General features: G+C 38.0%; 3 protein-coding genes across 3 annotated transcripts; all 3 read left to right on the forward strand.

The window, feature by feature from the left end:
• The first annotated feature begins 662 nt into the window (after positions 1 to 662).
• On the forward strand, positions 663 to 6,265 carry LOC113642594 (E3 ubiquitin/ISG15 ligase TRIM25-like). The gene is made up of 6 exons (XM_027146185.2): positions 663 to 1,475; positions 1,643 to 1,738; positions 1,854 to 2,087; positions 2,284 to 2,443; positions 3,593 to 3,652; positions 3,815 to 6,265. Exons 1-6 carry the CDS (start codon positions 789 to 791, stop codon positions 4,342 to 4,344), a joined length of 1,767 nt encoding a protein of 588 aa, XP_027001986.2. The 5' UTR covers positions 663 to 788; the 3' UTR covers positions 4,345 to 6,265.
• Positions 6,266 to 6,971: 706 nt separating this feature from the next.
• LOC113642552 (tripartite motif-containing protein 16-like protein) lies at positions 6,972 to 10,597 on the forward strand. The gene is made up of 6 exons (XM_047801481.1): positions 6,972 to 7,646; positions 7,798 to 7,893; positions 8,319 to 8,552; positions 8,845 to 9,004; positions 9,227 to 9,289; positions 9,505 to 10,597. Exons 1-6 carry the CDS (start codon positions 6,999 to 7,001, stop codon positions 10,089 to 10,091), a joined length of 1,788 nt encoding a protein of 595 aa, XP_047657437.1. The 5' UTR covers positions 6,972 to 6,998; the 3' UTR covers positions 10,092 to 10,597.
• Positions 10,598 to 11,748: 1,151 nt separating this feature from the next.
• Positions 11,749 to 18,437, forward strand: LOC113642572 (cytochrome P450 2J2). Its single transcript, XM_027146145.2, has 9 exons — positions 11,749 to 12,040; positions 12,245 to 12,407; positions 15,999 to 16,148; positions 16,336 to 16,493; positions 16,630 to 16,806; positions 16,914 to 17,055; positions 17,164 to 17,351; positions 17,737 to 17,878; positions 17,965 to 18,437. Exons 1-9 carry the CDS (start codon positions 11,858 to 11,860, stop codon positions 18,138 to 18,140), a joined length of 1,479 nt encoding a protein of 492 aa, XP_027001946.2. The 5' UTR covers positions 11,749 to 11,857; the 3' UTR covers positions 18,141 to 18,437.
• The last annotated feature ends 582 nt before the right edge of the window (positions 18,438 to 19,019 follow it).

The following is a 19,019-nucleotide window of genomic DNA, read 5'->3' on the forward strand; positions in this document are numbered from 1 at the left end:
GGAATGGGATTTGTCCTTAATTTGTTTGTTTTTTTTTGTTTTTGTTTTTTTTACCTTTTACATAGAATGTGGGGGGAAAAATCCAATTCTGAAATTAACAGGAGAAAAAGTGACATATTTCAATGATGCATAGATTTTTTTTATATTTTGAAGAAAAAATTTCGACTTGGATCCGATCATATCAACACCATACACCCCACCCACACACACACACACACACTACTGAAGTCTGTAAACCAGCTGTTCAGAGAGCAAGCCATCATCTGGGGTCCTGGACAACGTAGAACGGAGGAGGCTGTTTAACAGGCCATGACTGTATAACCTATAGAATGCACATACCTAACACTGAAATCTCACTGTAACAACAATAGCATGTTTTTCACTCAAGAGCATTGTTTAACATCTGATTCCATCAACTGATCGTTTTGTTTGATATTCTTTGCTAATGTAATGACCTCTTAAAAGTAAAAATGTTCTAATGAATTAAAAGCAATTGAAATTCAAGACTAATACTCTAGGAAATATTACTCATGCCTGTAATCAAGTTTTTCACTTTTAATGTTATTGACTGTATTTTTATAGGAGCAACTTGTCCTAAAATTAGTACACCCTTTAACTCAAAAAAAAAAAAAAAAAAAATATTTAGGGACTTTATTTTACATAGCTACAACAAAGCTGATGCACACAATTAAAGCATAACTGGACAAATGTAACACTTCTATTCTGGGTTTAACATAAGTTAGTCAGAAACACCTCATTTCAATCACACCCATAGGGATCCTGATGGTATGCAGTCTTTGCTCCACCCATCTACACCTAGAACCAGGAAGTCAGGTGATAAAGAACACAACTCGCCTACTCTCCTCTCAGATGTTAGTAAAATGGCTGAGGACAGTAATATTTCAGTGGACCATCTTCAATTCAGCTGTTCGATCTGCCTGGATTTGCTGAAGGATCCGGTAACGACTCCATGTGGCCACAGCTTTTGTATGTTGTGTATTAATGACTTTTGGGATCAGCCTGTTCTGAAGGGGGTGTACAGCTGCCCTCAGTGCAGAGAAACGTTCCTGCCGAGACCTGTCCTACGCAGGAATAATGTCATGGCTGAAGTGGTGGAGAAGCTCAAGTGGAAAGACCTAAGCGGTGGTTCTGCTACTTGTTCTGGCTCAGAATCTGGAGATGTTGAGTGTGACATATGTACTGAGAGCAAAGCAAAGGCTGTCAGGTCCTGTCTGGTGTGTCTGGCTTCTTTCTGTAAGACACATCTCAAACCTCACTACGAATCCCCTGTTTTTAAGAAGCATAAGCTAGTCCAGGCATGCAAACATCTGCAAGAAAAAATCTGTTCTCGTCATGACAAACTGGTAGATTTCTACTGTCGAACAGACCGGACGATCATATGTGCACTGTGTATGTTAGATGAACATAAAGATCACAATATGGTTTCACTTGCTTCAGAAAGAACTGAAAAACAGGTAAGAGGTGCATTCTCTAGAGTCTAGCGAAACTGTAATCTGATATGAGCATGTTTTACATCTAACAAGAAAAGCTGTGAACACCTATAGTGCTTGTTTTGTAATGACAGTTTTATTCTTATCTCCATTCTGTACATATCATCATCATCATCATCTTTGGACCACAGAAGCAGATAAGGGAAATTCAAAGGAAATCCCAGCAGAAGATCCTGGACAAGGAGAAGAAACTGCAAGACCTTAAACAGGCTGTGAATACTCTTAAGGTAGGTACTAGTCCCAGGGATTGTTGGAGCAGAATTTAATTTCAGTCAGTCGTTTTCTTTAAATGTGAGGGAAAGTGGTTGAGAGGCTGGAACTCAAGCGCTCTTCTCTAACCAGAGCTCAGCACACGCAGCGGTGGAGGAAAGTGAGAGAATCTTTACTGAAGTGCTTCTCTTCATTGAGGAAAAGTGTTATGAGGTGACCGAACTCATCAGGGCTCAGGAGAAAGCTGAACTGGATCAAGCCGCAGGACTGCAGGAGCAACTGGAGCATGAGATCGCTGAGCTTAAGAAGAGAGACACTGAGCTGGAGCTGCTATCAGACACAGAGGATCATGTGCATTTCCTGCAGGTATGGCCTGAAAAATTAAGTAAATGTCAGGCGTATGAGGATTGTCAGGGAAATTAAATAATTATATAATAACCGTTCCATACTCTAACGAACAGTAGAACATTCTGTAACACACAGTCAAACACACCCATATCTTGTAATCTGATGTTATTCTCACAGTACGTAACTTATAGCTTTATTTCTGGCTTCAATATAGAGTTTCAAGACTCTCTGCTCCACTACGAAAACTAAGGAGTCACCCATGATGACTATAAATCGACATATCTCTTTCGACGGAGTGAGCAAATGTCTCTCGGACCTGAAAGAACAATTTGAGGAAGTCTGCGAAGATAAATTCAACAAAATCAATCCAAACGGTAAAAGAGAAAATGTTCAACATCATAACATACTAATAAACAATTCACTTAGTTTATATGCCAAAGTAATGCTTTACACATGTCTATGACGATGGTGTAAAAAAAAAAAACCAATACATTTATATCATATCTCTATCATTGCATATCTCTTTTACACATTTATTCCAAACAAATATACAGAGTTTCATACTGTATGCTTTTAGGGGAAGGACTCTTTATTAGACACATGTTGTTGACTGGAAAGTATTAATTGATAAATTGTATTCAACCGAGCAACAACAATGACATTTAAATAATACCAGCAATGCTGCTGTGCTCATTACACTCATATCAACACCACATACACTATCTGGCCAAAAGTATGTACAGTACACACCTGACTATCACACCCATGTTGAACATCTCATTCCACTTGAAGTCATAATGAGCTCCACATTTCTGTGAAGGGTTTCCACCTGATGTTGGAGTGTTTGTGTGTGTGGGGATTAGTGATGATTCAGCTACAAAAGCATTAGTGAGATCAGACACTGATGGTGTAAGAGTGAGGAGGTCTGGGTGCAGTCTGTGTTCCAGTTTATCCCAAAAGGTGTTCAGTGGCGTTGAGTCAGAGTCAGGGCTCTGTGCAGGACACTCGAGTTCTTCTACTCCAACATTAAGACACCAAGTCTTCATGGAGCTCTGTTCTTTGTGTACATTCTTGTCAGTTTGATGAAGGCCCACGTTATTGTCTGATAGTCGAATGTCTACGTACATTTAGTCATATAGTGTACATACCATCTCGGTGTCAATAAAGACAAATAAGTTGCCTGTGACTTGCTCATTAGGGATATGTACAAATCTTTAATTAAACTTCATTATTAATCTGAATTGATATATTCCACTAAAGCTGCTTTGTGACAATGTCCATTGGTAAAAGTGCTACACGATTAATATAGAATTAAATTGATAAATAGTTGTTTACATGTTGATCTATATGATAGGTTTAACAAATGACATGATCAGTGAGTTTACATGTTTATGTACTTGACATACTGTATATTGCATGTTTTTGCCCTGTATGTTTTTAACTACTTTAAAATGAGATGAAATATCACTACAGTGTCACTAGTTAATGTTTATAATGTCATATTTGCCTGTATACCTTAATAGTTGCCAAAATCCAGATGATTTTTCCCAGTGAACCAAAGACCAGAGAAGAATTTCTCCAGTGTAAGTGTAAAAAATATAATAATAATTAATATAGAACAAAAATTTGACAATATATCTAAATCTAAAAAAATATCTATACAGTTATTAAATTGTTAGATGTACATTATATGTATTTTATATACAGTATATAACATGTTTGAATTATTTTTTTATGTTCTTTAGATTTTTGTCACCTGAATTTTGACCCCAACACAGCAAATGAGGCGCTGTGGCTTTCTGAGAACTACAGGAAAGTATCTCGCAGTGGGAAACTAAACCCGTATCCTAATCATCCGGAGAGATTTGATGGTTACGGTCAGGTGCTGTGTAAACAGAGTGTATGTGGACGCTGTTACTGGGAGGTTGAATGGAGCAGGGGTGGATGGGTGTACATCTCAGTGGCGTATAAAGGGATCAGCAGAAAAGGACGTGGTAAGGAGTGCTGGTTTGGACACAATGCTCAATCCTGGAGTCTGGAGTGTAGTTCCTCCCTGTCGTTCTGGCACAACGACGTTCAGACAAAGATTCCTGGCCTGCTGTCGTCCAGAATCGGAGTGTATTTAGACCACAGTGCAGGAACTCTGTCTTTCTACAGTGTCTCAGATGCGATGAGTCTCCTATACAGAGTTCAAACCACGTTCACTGAGTCACTCTACCCTGGGTTTTGGGTCAATGCTCTTGCAACTGCTAAGCTATGTTACTCTGTAGAATAGAAAAAAATACCCACACCTTATAATGCTGTCATTATGAATATGTGTTATGAGAAATGTGTTCTGCAGTTGTGTAACTGAATACACATGGTTTGTATTTTAATACTAGGATTATAATGACTGTAGCTCAGTAAGTACTGTGGTGGGACAGTTATTACGATTCTGTGCTGTTGACTAGAAGGTTGTGAGTTTAAATCCTTTTGCTGCCACTGCTGAGTTTTTAAATAAAACCCATAGCCTTTCATTAAACTTTACAGCTCATAAAGGTATCTGGCAAATGAATAATTATAAATATTATTAACATAAGAGCAGACTGGAAACCAATTTAAATGTTTACTGCTATAAAATAATATAATAGATATTTATTTCTTTTTGGGTGTAATTGAGTGCAAAAATTGTTTTTATGCTGATATCTATGCTCTGTGTGTGTGTGTGTGTGTGTGTGTGTGTATGTGTGCATGCATGCGTGTGTGTGCATGTGTTTGCGTGTGTGTGTGTGTGTGTGTGTGTGTGTGTGTGTGTGTGTGTGTGCGTGTGTGTTTATTCAAGAACGTAGAAAATGTGTGGGATTTTTATATGTAACATTATAAAACATCCAGTACTAAAGGAGAACATCTCTAAATTTAAAATCATAAAACTTTTACAATTCTATTGATTTCAAAAATCTCAGTAACCAAATTTCTTGTATACAAATATATCTTCGAGACATTTGGGGCACTTAACATTTGCATGCTATATTACAGGAAATATTTCGGGAAACGATAGATGCAGCAGAGGCAGTGCTTTTGGTTTCTCTCTTTCAGCCTGTGAGTGTGGTAAAAATGGCCAAAGCCAGTATTTCATTTGATCAGCAGCATTTTACTCATCCGATCTGTGTTGAAAAAAAAAAGCAAGTATGCAGACTGGCTATGCTGAATTCCCTGTAGGTGTGAATGAGTGAGTCAGTGCATGTGTACGTGGTGCCCTGAGATAAACTGACATCCCATCCAGAGAGAACTAGACCACATTTCAACAACTGCATGGCTTCAATCTGTATAACAGGAAATAACAGATGCCACACAGCTACTATCCAGGCTTACGTTATCTCAAAACTGGTGCATCACACTACTCCTGAGTTTCCCAGCCAGCTTCCTCAAAACCCTTTAGATGATACAGAATACAGCAGCATTGCTTGTTTTCATCCAACAAAAAAATAACTCACGTCACACCCGTATTTGTTTCCTGCCACCCTCACTAAATTCAAGGCCTCAGTGCTCACGTACAAAACCTTGTTTACAACATCACCCCCTGCCTCAGCTTAATCCAGACAGAAGTATCAATACTATCTTCTAACAAATCCCCACTCGAAAATCAAGACAAACTAGCAAAATCTGCACTTACTTCCACTAGCTCTTAATATCCCGACCCTGTGCACTTTGCTCGTCTAGCACTCAGTTACAAATCCTTGTATTCTTGTAGCACTACTTGTATTGTCCTCTGCTTGATGTATCACTTTGCTTGTATCTCCTTATTTATAATTAAAAATTACAACATGTAATTGTACGTAAATGAGTGACGAATAAAACACTTCGGATAAAATGTCTGCTCTTGTATCACTATAACTGATGCTTTAAAAAAAAAGCTAAACTGCTTACTGTGTAATGTTCCAGCATGATCCATATTAGTGCATTAACCAATTCAGAAACACCGCAACGAGCCGCTTCTCTCTGCAGGAAATAAAACTAGGCTTAAGGTGTTGTATCAATAACAAAGAAATCATAAATCTGGCTCGATTGCCAACAACATTACAGTCCAAAACTCTAGAGAAGTAAAGAAAGCATCCAGAAAGGAATGGGATTGAATAGAAAAGAAGATAAAGTTAGATTTATGAAGTCCTGAAGAAGGCTGAGAGTAGAGAAATTCCAAACAGCTTCTGCTTAAGATCTAATTGCTTTGCTTGAGATGTTGTGGTATAATTTCTTATCCTCATAAAATTATGTAATCCTCACATGCCATAACATTACAACACTGTGTTAAGCCCTGTGTGTTTACTTATTAGAAAACAGTTTGGGAATGATCTCAATCATACATACAGTTTATAGCTTTGTTCTGTTTGTTGTTGTGTTTCTTTTGTTATCAATGTGAACCCAATGTCTTTGACTTACGGAATATTTAATGATTTGGTTATTTGGGAAGTCACCATTTGAGAAACTTTGGCATATGACGCACCCTGTCCAGATGAAATAAAATTGTACTGACACTGAGTTAACTCTAGGGGGCGCATGTTTCAATAGATTATACTCGTATTGTGTCATATTTAGAACTCAGCAGAAATATTTCGTCGTTAAAAAGAAAAAAAAACTCTGTAATTTGTGTGACCAAAACCTTTAGTGTTCTATAGATCTGATCTGTAATTTGTGTTTAATTTCATTTATTAAAAAAAAAAATTAATTAATAAAAAATAAAAAATAATAATCAAAACTTCAGGTTTCTTGTTGTATATAAAAAACTATGTACAATAATTTTAGCTTTTTGCTGTTTTCTACAGAAATCTATATTGTTCTTTAGTTTTAAAAGGAACAACATTAATCTTCTGCTGTCTCACATCCGTTTAGAAAGGTTCTACGTGACAGATTCAGTGCTTTTGGTTTCACTTTGACTCGAGTTATAGAAGATAAATGCTCTTTTACTTTCTCTCTCTCTCTCAGACTCTCAGCACAGGAGAAATGGCAGAAGCCAGTATTTCAATTCCTCAGGAGCATTTTTCTTGTTCGATCTGCCTGAATCTGCTGAAGGAGCCAGTGACTACTCCATGTGGACACAGTTTCTGCATGGTGTGTATTAACAGGTTTTGGGATGAGCAAAATCAGAAGAAATCCTACAGCTGTCCACAATGTAGAGAGACATTTGCTCCAAGGCCTATCCTTCGTAAAAGCAACATGCTGACTGAGATTACTGACCTACTGAAGAAAAGTGACCAGCAAACCTCTTTGATCAACACTTTAGACATCATCTCCATTGAATCTCAGGACGTGGAGTGTGATTCCTGCATTGGTGTGAAAGAGAAAGCTGTGAAGTCCTGCTTGACATGTCTGGCTACATACTGCGAGACACATGTTCAGCCTCATCTTGAATCTCCTGCTTTCAAGAAGCACACTCTGGTCGCAGCCTTGAGTAACCTTCAGGAGAAAATGTGTGCTGAACATAACAAGCTTCTTGAAGTTTTCTGCCGTGACGATAAGAGAGTGATTTGCTACCAGTGTTCAAAAGAAAATCACAGCGATCATGATACCATCCCAGTTCAAGATGAATGGATTGAAAAAAAGGTGTGTTATTTTTAAAAATATTATTCAAAGGTATATCTCATGTGTGTGACTGCAAAATGCTTTGTAATTAGATCAAATGTAGAGTAAAGAGACAAGGTTTGCCCTTAATACCCCTTGCATAAAGGTGACTGAATAGATCTTTCATTAATAGAAATACATCGAGGATATACAGCAAAAACATCAGAACAGACTTGAGAGCAGAGAGAAGAAATTGCTGGAGCTAAAGGAAGTGACAGAGGCATATAAGGTAAGAATCACAATTTTCTCCCATTTATTGTGCAGTAAAAAATATCACATGAAGCCCAAACTCACATTCTCGTCCTGGTTAAAAAAACAAATCATAAGAAACTTGCAGGATGATTTCCTCGAATGATTTTTGTTACTGCTTGTTCATCCACCATCTCATCAGGAGCATGCCCCAGTATAGCCACATGGGGGCCATACACACTACTGACTTACATTATGAATTGCTATAATGACATTTATGCAAATTGGATCAGTTTATAATTGATGATTTATGTGAATTTGAATCCAGCCCTGAATGGGTTAATGATTTTAAATTCCATTGGCCGTCATTGTAATTGACCCAATGTAAGCACCAACTACTCTAAGATATCATCATGAGAGTTGTAACAAACATCCCCTCCCTATCGCTGCATGTTCCTTTTGTAGCAATGTGTACAGGAAGCAGTGGAGGATAGTAAGAGGATCTTTGCTGAGCTGCTTGTCTCCTTCGAGAAAAGACAATCTAAGGTGACCGAAATGTTGAGAGCTGAAGAGAAAACTGAACTGGCCCAAACTGTAGGAGTGGAAAAGCAGCTGGAACAGGAGATTGCGAGTATTAAGAAAAAACAAACTGAACTGGAAAAGCTTTCACAGACCAGCGGATACATCCATTTCCTTCAGGTAACTCATTGGTGTTAATATGGTGTCGAGCTAAACAAGTCTGTGGAAATGTCCTGAGAAATGAACACCATATTTTCCCCCAAAAGAGATGTACAGTTCTAATAAATTGTCTTGTTTGTATATTCATCCCTTTAGGCCACAATGTTGTTGTGTTTTATTTATTAGAAGTGTATTTATTAAAAATTAAGATAGTTTTTTAAGATAATTTTTTTATTAGAAATGCTGACATAGATAAAAACATTTGTATATGAGCAGTGGTATAACTTAATCTTTGTCTTTCTCTCTGTATTAGAGGTTCCAGTTCCTGAGTCCTGCACTAGAAATTTCTGACTCTTTTAAGTTCACTCTCAATCACCAGTGGTCCTTTGAGAATTTTAAAAAATCTATCATCCAAATCAAGGAGGACGTAGAAGACATTTGCAAGGAAAAGGTGGAGAAAGTTTCTGAAAACGGTGAGCATTTAAATGTTGAAAGATATACTGGACACAAATATACATTCTGTATTACCAAGTATGTATTATTTCATATTAATGCCGACTGCTTTTAAATGGAATGTTTGCGAATTTCGTACTTTACTGGTGCGTATAATGTATATTTAATACACATGAACAATCAAACATGTAAAAGAACACAAATCCTCCTTCACAGGCCGAATATTTTATTTTATATTTCAGCATTGATCTTCAACCAGATCATTATAATACCTGAGCCAGAGACCAGGGAGGAATTCCTGAAATGTGAGTTTTATTTGTTTAATTACATACAAATTAATCAGAAACTGAAACTAAAATCAGTTTATATGTCGTGTGGATTACAATAAGTGCAACTGAATTAAACTATAATTTTTTTCCTAACTGAATGTTTAACGATTTATAAACCACCTTCATGCTTATTTAACTTACAGTAAATGTTAGGTCATTCTCATTCATTTTATTCTTTATTATTTTTCCAGATGCTTGTGGGCTATCTCTTGATCCCAACACAGCAAATAATTACCTTGAGCTGTCAAACGATAACACACAAGTGAAATGTGTTCAAAAGTCCCACGAATACCCTAATCATCCCGAGCGATTTACCGACTGGCAGCAAGTGCTCTGTAACCAGAAAGTTCCTCTGCGTAGTTACTGGGAGGTTGAGGTAGATGGTGAAACTGGAGTTTCCATTGCTGTGTCTTATAAAGACATCAGCAGAAAAGGATCTAAAAGTGAGAGTCGTTTTGGACACAACGCTCAATCATGGAGATTAGTTCGATATTCTAAAAAAAACTACTGCTTCTGGCACGATGATACCAAGATTGAAATCTCAAGTCCAAAATCCAAAAGAATTGGGGTTTATCTGGATCAAAAGGCTGGAATTCTGGCCTTCTACAGTATTTCTGACAAAATGAATCTAATTCATAAAGTCTCAACAGCATTTACTCAGCCCCTGTATGCTGGGTTTGGGATTGGTAGCAACTCCTTTGCAAATATTTGCCTTCAACCATCAGCAGTTAGAACTGCGGTTGCTGCTGCTGAGAGTTGTTCAAAAATAAAAAAATGAGTTGTTCTCATCAAAGATACAATTAAAAAAAATTGGAAATTTAAATCTAATCTAAAATTAGTCCTTTTGAAGAGCTTAGCATTTGCCTATAGATTTACTGTCTAAAAATCATATCCATTTTTATCTTAGAAAAAAGAAACTAGATTCATAACCTGCACCTCTATTCTTGCAAGTATTCTTACAATCCAAGTGCTTAAGCTTCTCTGCAACAAATGGAAGGATATTATAGTAATGCTCCCATGATCCTTTGACTCCGAAGCAAGTTTCCTACCCCTAACCCCCACCCTGTTCATGCCCCTCGAGGGCAGCTTTACCATGACTGTGTTTCATAACTTGTACAACAGATATAATTATGATGAAGCCCAGTCTTATTTGTTTTGTTATTATATAAGATTTTAGCTGTAACATTTAGCTGTAACATCAGAATGAACTCATTGTAATCAAATTATATTGTACTAAAACTTTGTAATCATTCATTTGTAACAAATAAAAGTGTGTGATCATTTTTTCTTGGTTACTTTTTTTTATTTAATTATTTTCAAAAATACTTTCTAACCACTGTGATGTAAGATTGTGTATTGTGTATGTGCTTTGTTTAGTTATTTATTTACTGGTAGGAGCAACCTGTTAGGCACAGTAAGTGGCATTTGGAATTAATATGAGCTTAAGTTTCAAAGATATGTCGATATTTACACACGGTAAGAAAATCTGTGCGAAGATTCAGCTTTATCAGATGTGTCAGATAAATTTGTCATCAGAGATCATTACATTTGCTTAAATTTATTTAAACAGGTTATCATGAGTACCTTATTTCAACACTGTTCTCAGCTTGACATGTGAACGTGGTTGCCAACTCTTGCACGACAAATAAGCAGCCACAGCTTCATAAACAAGCCCAAAACAAACCTAATATTACTCTATTATTTTACAGACACAAAGTTAACATTAACACGTTAACAACATATTAAATTAATAAACTATATTATATTCTATATATTATATTATAATCTCCTTTTGAGACCTGAATGAAGACATGACATTTTATCACAACTTCACTGTCTATATATTTATTGTACCAACCTTACATGAGGACTGTTAGGTATAATTCTTTTGCCAAACTGCTTCCTGGTTGAAAACATTGATTAAATTTATAGTTATCGGCTATGAATTAAGATAAACATTCAGTAGAAATTGTAATGTACACAACAGCAGTGTACGGGTCTCAGGACACACACACACACACACACACACACACACACACACACACACACACACACACACACACACACACACACACACACACACACACACACAAACTAGCACACTCTAGAGATAATGATATATGATTTTAACAAATCGGCTGCAGGTGCGTATCATGTTGCTTTGTGTACAGTCGTTACCAGGGAAACCCCTATATATTCCCATGAAAGACCAAAGCTGAAATGTGAAGTTTATAATTTTATATAACTTTATAAATGTTCTAAATTTTAAATTAAAAATGTCATCAAAATGAGGTATGTTCTTTCAGTGTAAAAAGTCTAGCAGTATAAAAAGTGTGTGTGTGTGTGTGTGTGTGTGTGTGTGTGTGTGTGTGTGTGTGTGTGTGTGTGTGTGTGTGTGTGTGTTTTTGTGGAATTCATGATGCCTTACATAATCGCTTCACTCTGCCCCAGTGCAGCTGTGGGTCGAGAGCTCAAACAGACAAATTACACAAACCCTCACGCACAGGAACAGATATATCACCAGGAAACTCACAAAACACAGCAATGTTTTTACACTACTTAGTGGAATACCTCGATTTTAAGAGCTGCCTTATAGGATTTTTTGTTTTTCTTCTACTTCTTGATATCATCAGGAATAAAAATCCATCCAACTATCCACCAGGACCGTGGCCCCTACCTTTTGTGGGAAACATTTTCACTGGGCTTGACTACAAATCCATAAACAAGGTAGGTTATATAACACCATTTTTAATATAAATACAATTATCTATGTATCTCTCTTTCTCACTCTTTTACACAATTTTTTATTGTAATTTTATAATGTATTACAAAATTAGGAACAGCATCATTGTATATTTTTTGGTTTGTATATTTTCACTGTATCTCCACCTTTCATTCTTTTCTGTGTTACTTGCATGTATTTAAACTAAGCTTGCAGAGAAGTACGGAGATGTGTTCAGCCTGCGCTGGGGCAGTGAGAAAACTGTGTTTATCTCTGGACATAAAATGGTGAAGGAGGCTCTCATTACTAATCTGGACAGCTTTGCAGACCGCCCTGCTGTCCCTCTGTTTGACAAAGTATATAAGGGACTTGGCAAGTAAAATAGTAATAATAATTTGGGGTTGGGGCATGTACATTTGTGCTTTTGTTGTGTATTAAAGAATAGTTTATTTTTTTAAAGTGTTATTACAAATAATTGTCTTTGATGCTAAATTGTCAGGAAAATAATTATTATACTATATTATACTATTACATTTTTAATTGTTTTGCACAAAATTATATCAGTAAAATGTGATTTAATACAGATAAAAAGGCCAACAGGTAAATATTTAAACAGATCAAATCATCATCTTCTTATTTTTTCAGCTTTTCCGTTCAGGGGTCGCCACAGCGAATCATCTCTCTTCACCTATCCCTATCTTCTGCATCTTTAACACTTGCTCCCACTAGCTTCATATCCTCATTAATTACATCCATATACCTCCTCTTAACCTTCCTCTGTGCCTCGTGCCTGGCAGCTCCATGTCCAACATTCTCCTACCAATATACTCACTCTCCCTCCTCTGAACATGTCCAAACCATCTTAATCTGGCCTCCCTAACTTTGTCCCCCAAACGTCCAACATGAGCTGTCCCTCTGATGTACTCGTTTCTAATCCTGTCCAATCTTGTCATTCCCAAAGAGAACCTCAACATCTTCTGTTCGGCTACCTCTAGCTCTGACTCCTGTCTCTTCTTCAGTGACATTGTCTCTAAACCATACAGCATGGTCGGTCTCACCACTGTCCTGTACACCTTCCCCTTGATTCTCGCTGATATTTTCCTATCACACAGAACTCCTGACACCTTTCTCCACCCATTAAAGGACACTAAAATGATCTTCACAGCTAATGCTAAATATTAAAAAACCACACATGATATCAGCTCTGGGTTTTATTTATGTTATATAGCGGCAATACATGATTATTAACGCACCAGAGTCTCTTTTTCTCTCATGAAATGTGGCTTGTCATGTTACCTAAAAACTATTTGTAAAACTAAGTGTAAAATAGTCTGATCTAAAGACTTCCTGTGACAGAAATACATCTCCAATCAACCTTGTTATCATTGTTGTCTACTGCCCTCCTGGTCCCCTAGGAAACCTCCTGGAAGAAATGGACACAAGACTTGGTGCTTTTCCTTCCGACAGCACCCCTCTGACAGTGCTTTGTGATTTTAACCTCCCCTCTGACAAGCTTCAATCTTCTTTCCTTCTGACACTCAACAGCTACATCCCCATACACAAAGTAGGCAATATCCTGGACCTGGTATTCACCCGTTCTTCCCCAGCTACAGACACAACTGCTACCCCACTACATATCTCTGATTATCACCTGGTATCCTTCACCATCAATCTCCCTATCCTACTATCCACTCTGTTTCCCCTTCGTCTGTAGCTTCTGGCATTTTTTCTTCTCTTCCTGATCCTTTTCCTCACTATCCTTGGACTCAGTCACAGATACTTTCCTCTCCTCTCTTTCCATGGTTGAGGAAAGAGAGGAGAGGAAAGTATCTGTGACTGAGTATTCACATCTGAGTTTCAGATGTGTTGCGCAATAATCTAAGAGAGCTAAGATCATCTGAGAGAAAGTGGAAGAAATCACAACTTGATGCAAATCTTGAATCTTACCATACACTCCTGGCCAAGTTCTCCTCAGACATGACTTCTGCCAAGACTTCCTTCTACTAGGTAAGTCTTGAAGCTTCGGCACAAGACCCTCGGAAGACTCCCTTCCAGATGCTCCAGACCATCTCGCAAGACTTTCTGCCCTTCATTACCACTATCATTAATAGATCCATAGCATCTGGCCAGGTACCAACTACTTTCATGAGAGCAAGGGTTATTCCCATCCTAAAGAAACCTGCTCTGGATCCATCAGAAATCAGTAACTACAGACGGTATCACTTCTCTTGTTTCTTTCAAAAATTCTTGAATGAATTGTCTATAATCAACTGTCTGTCTATCTCTCACAGAACAACCTCAAGATCCCAACCAGTCTGGCTTTAAAGCAGCTCATTCCACAGAGACAGCCCTTTTGGATGTCTCTTTGAAACTACTTGTTGCTAGATCAGCCAAACTGACATTCATCCTTATCCTCCTTGAACTTTCAGCAGCATTTGATACGGTGAACCACAAGACTCTCTTGACCACCCTCTGTAGTCTCGGGATTTGCGGATCAGCTTGGTAATGGTTTGCTTCCTACCTGAAGGACCCTCATATGAAGTAACATGAAGGGGAGTGACATGCAGATTGACTGCTCCATGCAGACTCTCCACTGGCGTCCCACAGGGCTCAGTATTTGGTCCTATTCTTTTCTCCCTGTATACTCACTCTCTTAGTGAAGTTATTTCCTCACATGGGTTCTCTTACCACTGCTATGCTGATGATACACAACTTATCTTCTCTTTCCCACCCTCAGGTACCACAGCTTCTGATCAGATCCCAGCATTTCTGGCAGAAATATCATCATGGATGACTGCTCATCAGTTAAAGCTCAATCCTAGCCAAACTTAACTGCTGATCATCCCAGGTGATTCATCCCCAGATGATGACCTTGCAATATCCCTGCATAACAATCTGCTCTCCCCTTCAGTCACAGCTCGTAACCTTGGGGTAACCATGGACAATCAACTGTCCTTTTCCTCTCATGTTACTAATGTGACTCGCTCATGTCGGTTCCTTCTCAACAACATTAGAAGGATCCGGCCATTTTTTCCACACATGCTGCTCAGGTACTTGTTCAATCTCTTGTCATTTCAAGACTGAACAACTGCAATGCAAGGCTGGCAGGTCTACCTATGAATGCAATTCGTCCATTGCAAATGATCCAAAATGCAGCTGCACAGCTTGTTTTCAACCTGCCTAAGTTCTCGCATACCACCCCACTGCTGCGATCCCTCCACCGGCTTCCGGTAGCTGCACGCATCAGATTCAAAGCTCTGATGCTGGACTATAAAAGCCAAAAACAGACCAGCTCCCTCTTACCTCAAAGCCCTCATCACTTCTCGCACTGCACCCCGCACCCTCCGATCTACCAGCACTGCTCAACTGGTTCCTCCATCTCTCGGGGTAAGAGGTAAGTATACTACAAGACTTTTTTCTGTTATGGCACCAAGGTGGTGGAATGAACTTCCCCTAGTAGTCTGGATAGCTCAGTCACTGGCTATTTTCAATCGACGATTGAAGACCTACGTATTCAACACTTCAACTAGCACATCCTTCCTTGTTTGTTGCATATATGTTTATTATAATTAATTGAAAAATAGAAGAAAATAGAAAAGAAAAGAAACAATTATATGTTTTACTTTGTGAAACAATGACACTGTACAGTCTGTATACAGTGTGCTTGAGACTGAACCAGTCACTTCCCTAACTTTACACATAACCCAATACAAATGACCAAACAAATCCACACTGGTGTTTAACATGTTTTATTGTACATACTGTGACCTTTCATCAACTTAATCAATACAAATAAAGTAAATAAACTTCATTCAGGAATTTCTAATTCTCAAGTTTGTTGGTGTATGTGATATAGTATTTTTGGTGAATGTGACATAGTAATTTATAAAGTAAAGTAATAATATATATAAATATACTGTAGCTGGAGAGACTAAGACTTGTGCCACGCACTGTGCTCTGAAGGTGTAGCTCTGAGTAACGGATACCTGTGGAAGAACCAGAGGAAGTTTGCTACCACACATCTACGAAACTTTGGTGAAGGGAAGAAGACTCTGGAGCTAAGTATCCAGCAGGAGAGCATCTTTCTGTGTGATGCTTTCAAAGCAGAACAAGGTATGGGGTAAGATTCTTGAGCAGGTTTAGTAGCTAATGCAGATTTTTGTATTAACTTAGAAATATACAGTAGCTCAGTTCAGAACAGTTCATTATGAACCATATACTGTATGATGTTTGATACAGATCAAGTTTTGAATAGATATACACAAGCAAGTTATCAATGGGATGTTTTGTACCTGTTTAGGTCCTTTTGATCCTCAGTTTTATCTGAACAACGCAGTCTCAAACATCATCTCTGCACTAGTTTTTGGCCACCGCTTTGAATACCATGATGAGAATTTCCTGAATATCTTGCGTTTGGATACTGAAGCTGTCTTTTTAGCAGGTTTGCCCAAAACTCAGGTCAGCAGGCAGAAGTTTAGCTCTTACAGCAAATCACTTATTATTCACAGTATATTATATGATGCTTTGTTGTGTAATATCTTCACAAAAAGATTTACTACTGTCTGATTTTTGTGTCCTCTGTGGTGTTTGGTAGCTGTATAATGTTTTCCCTCACCTCTTCAATTACCTTCCTGGCCCTCATCAGAAGATGTTTTCAAACTATGCAAAAATAATTGAGTTCTTACAAGTAGAACTAAAGAAACACAAGGAGGATTGGGATCCGTCAAATCCTCGTGATTACATCGACAGCTACCTTCTAGAAATGGAGAAGGTTTGTTTAAGATCGTTCTCTGGAACTTTCTGTGGGTCTGAACTGCAAAAAATGTTGAGGATCCATGAACATGAACAATTTTCAGAAGTATTCTTTCTAAATTATAGAGAAAGAGTGATCCTCAAGCTGGATTTAACATCGATACATTATTGGTTGCAATGCTGGACTTGTTTGAAGCAGGGACAGAATCTGCAGCCACTACACTTCGCTGGGGTCTTCTCTTCATGATGAAGTATCCTGAGATACAGAGTAATTTCATACATATATTAATTCATAAACAACATGATACTTCTGAGTCTAAAAACTATATGCAGTCTTTGCTGCACAACTACTTTTTAAAGTGTCTTATCTTTTCAGAAAAGGTGCAGGCAGAGATCGACAAAGTAATTGGACAGTCGCGCCAAGCCTGCATGGCCGACAAACCCAACATGCCCTACACTGAAGCTGTTGTTCATGAGATCCAAAGGATGGGCAACATCGTGCCTCTGGGTTTTCCAAAGAGAGCCTGTAAAGACACTGTACTGGGTGGATTCTTTATACCAAAGGTTTGATCCTAATCACTAAAAAAATAATAGTTATGTATATACAAATACAATCTAAGAGGGCATAGTAGCTTAGTGGTTGGGTGTTTGATTGTGTGTGTTTGGAGTTTGCATGTTCTTCTCATGTTTCTGGGGTTTCCTTCAGGTGATCCTTTTTAGTCCCTCAGTTCAAAGACATGTGCTGTATGCTGAACGGCATGACTAAATTGCTGGCAGTGTGTGATTGAACGCATGTGTGATTTTTTTTCTGTCCAGTCTGTCCACCCCCTTGTGCCCTGAGTCCGTGTTATAGACTTCAGGTTCCCTCTGATGCTGTGTATGAAAAATCGTACAGAAAATAAATAAATAAAATACAGTGTACCAGGTATAATTTTTTTTCACTTGATAGGGTACAACTGTGACTACAAACCTGTCATCTGTGCTTAATGACAAAAGTGAGTGGGAAACACCAGACAAGTTTAACCCAGGGCACTTTCTGGACAACCAGGGGCAGTTCCTGAAGAAGGATGCTTTCCTGCCCTTTTCAGCAGGTAAAGCCAATATGCTCTATAAATGTCTGACAAATGGATAAAAAAGTAAAATCAGTTAACAGTAATTTCATTTATGTGTCACATAGGTAGAAGAGTGTGTGTGGGTGAGCAGCTGGCTCGTATGGAGCTCTTTCTCTTCTTCACCTCTTTGTTGCAGTGCTTTACGATTTCCCCTTGTCCTGGCGATGAGCTGGATTTGGAGGGCCAGATGGGCTTCACATACTCACCCAAACCTTACCGCATGCGTGTGACCTCACGCTAAGCTCACGTTAAGATCTCAGACTCATATATATCTGATGTCGGTTGGATTGATTCTCAGTTCAGGTGTGAGCTCAGTGTTTGACGGATAAATACTAAAATACACTCTCAAATCATGTTGGATGAACAAAAAATAATTGTTACTGAATTCAATTACATGGAACTGATGTGCATATTGTAAATTGTACTTTGAATTTCAAAATTCTTCATACATAATGTCAGATGATGCCAGTCAATGTGAACACTTTTTTAATGTCCTTGTGTATGGTGAATCAATAAAAAAAAAATTATGAAATTGAAATTATTGTGGTCTTTTCAAAAACATCCATAAAAAGGCATGTGGTGTTCAGTGGGAAAACAGGCCTGGAATTTTCTTCCCCTGGAGCAGAATGTAAATATTTCATGGGGGCCTCTGTTTTATTTGGAGACCACAAGAGAATGACTGTGTAGCCATGAACTTCACGGAACCCTGTACCATGTGCACAAATGTAAGCACATGAGGCTAAGATACATTAGAGAACTATTCAACCATACAGTGCTCTAGGTTACTCCTAATAATGAAGTCCTCGGACCAAGATAGCTATGTTTTTTTATTCTTTATTCGAGCTGTTCACTTTTAAAGAATGGCTGATTTTCACTGGATTTTTCTTGCTCTTCATTAATTTTTTTCTGAACAAATATCCAAGTAACTTTCCTCGAGGTCCAGTGCCTTCGCCTTTCCTGGGAAATGTCACAACAGGAACTGATTATATGACTATGAATAAGGTGAGAGTTTTGTTCTAGTCTAATAATCACTTCAAGTGATAACAATTTGTAGAATATGACAGGATAGAGTTAGTTTGAAAGGTTAAGTCTGTGGTTAAATATAAACTTGAGGAGATAA

This window comes from Tachysurus fulvidraco, chromosome 16, assembly GCF_022655615.1.
Source record: "Tachysurus fulvidraco isolate hzauxx_2018 chromosome 16, HZAU_PFXX_2.0, whole genome shotgun sequence".
Taxonomy (NCBI): Eukaryota; Metazoa; Chordata; class Actinopteri; order Siluriformes; family Bagridae; genus Tachysurus; species Tachysurus fulvidraco.

Coding starts and splice junctions, on each gene's coding strand:
- LOC113642594 (XM_027146185.2), top strand. CDS start 789: ATGCAGTCTTTGCTCCACCCATCTACACCTAGAACCAGGAAGTCAGGT. Junction 2,088..2,283: donor ATCATGTGCATTTCCTGCAG/GTATGGCCTGAA, acceptor GCTTCAATATAG/AGTTTCAAGACTCTCTGCTC. Junction 3,653..3,814: donor CAGAGAAGAATTTCTCCAGT/GTAAGTGTAAAA, acceptor TATGTTCTTTAG/ATTTTTGTCACCTGAATTTT.
- LOC113642552 (XM_047801481.1), top strand. CDS start 6,999: ATGCTCTTTTACTTTCTCTCTCTCTCTCAGACTCTCAGCACAGGAGAA. Junction 8,553..8,844: donor GATACATCCATTTCCTTCAG/GTAACTCATTGG, acceptor TCTCTGTATTAG/AGGTTCCAGTTCCTGAGTCC. Junction 9,005..9,226: donor GGAGAAAGTTTCTGAAAACG/GTGAGCATTTAA, acceptor TTTATATTTCAG/CATTGATCTTCAACCAGATC.
- LOC113642572 (XM_027146145.2), top strand. CDS start 11,858: ATGTTTTTACACTACTTAGTGGAATACCTCGATTTTAAGAGCTGCCTT. Junction 16,494..16,629: donor CAGGTTTGCCCAAAACTCAG/GTCAGCAGGCAG, acceptor GGTGTTTGGTAG/CTGTATAATGTTTTCCCTCA. Junction 17,879..17,964: donor TTTCCTGCCCTTTTCAGCAG/GTAAAGCCAATA, acceptor TGTGTCACATAG/GTAGAAGAGTGTGTGTGGGT.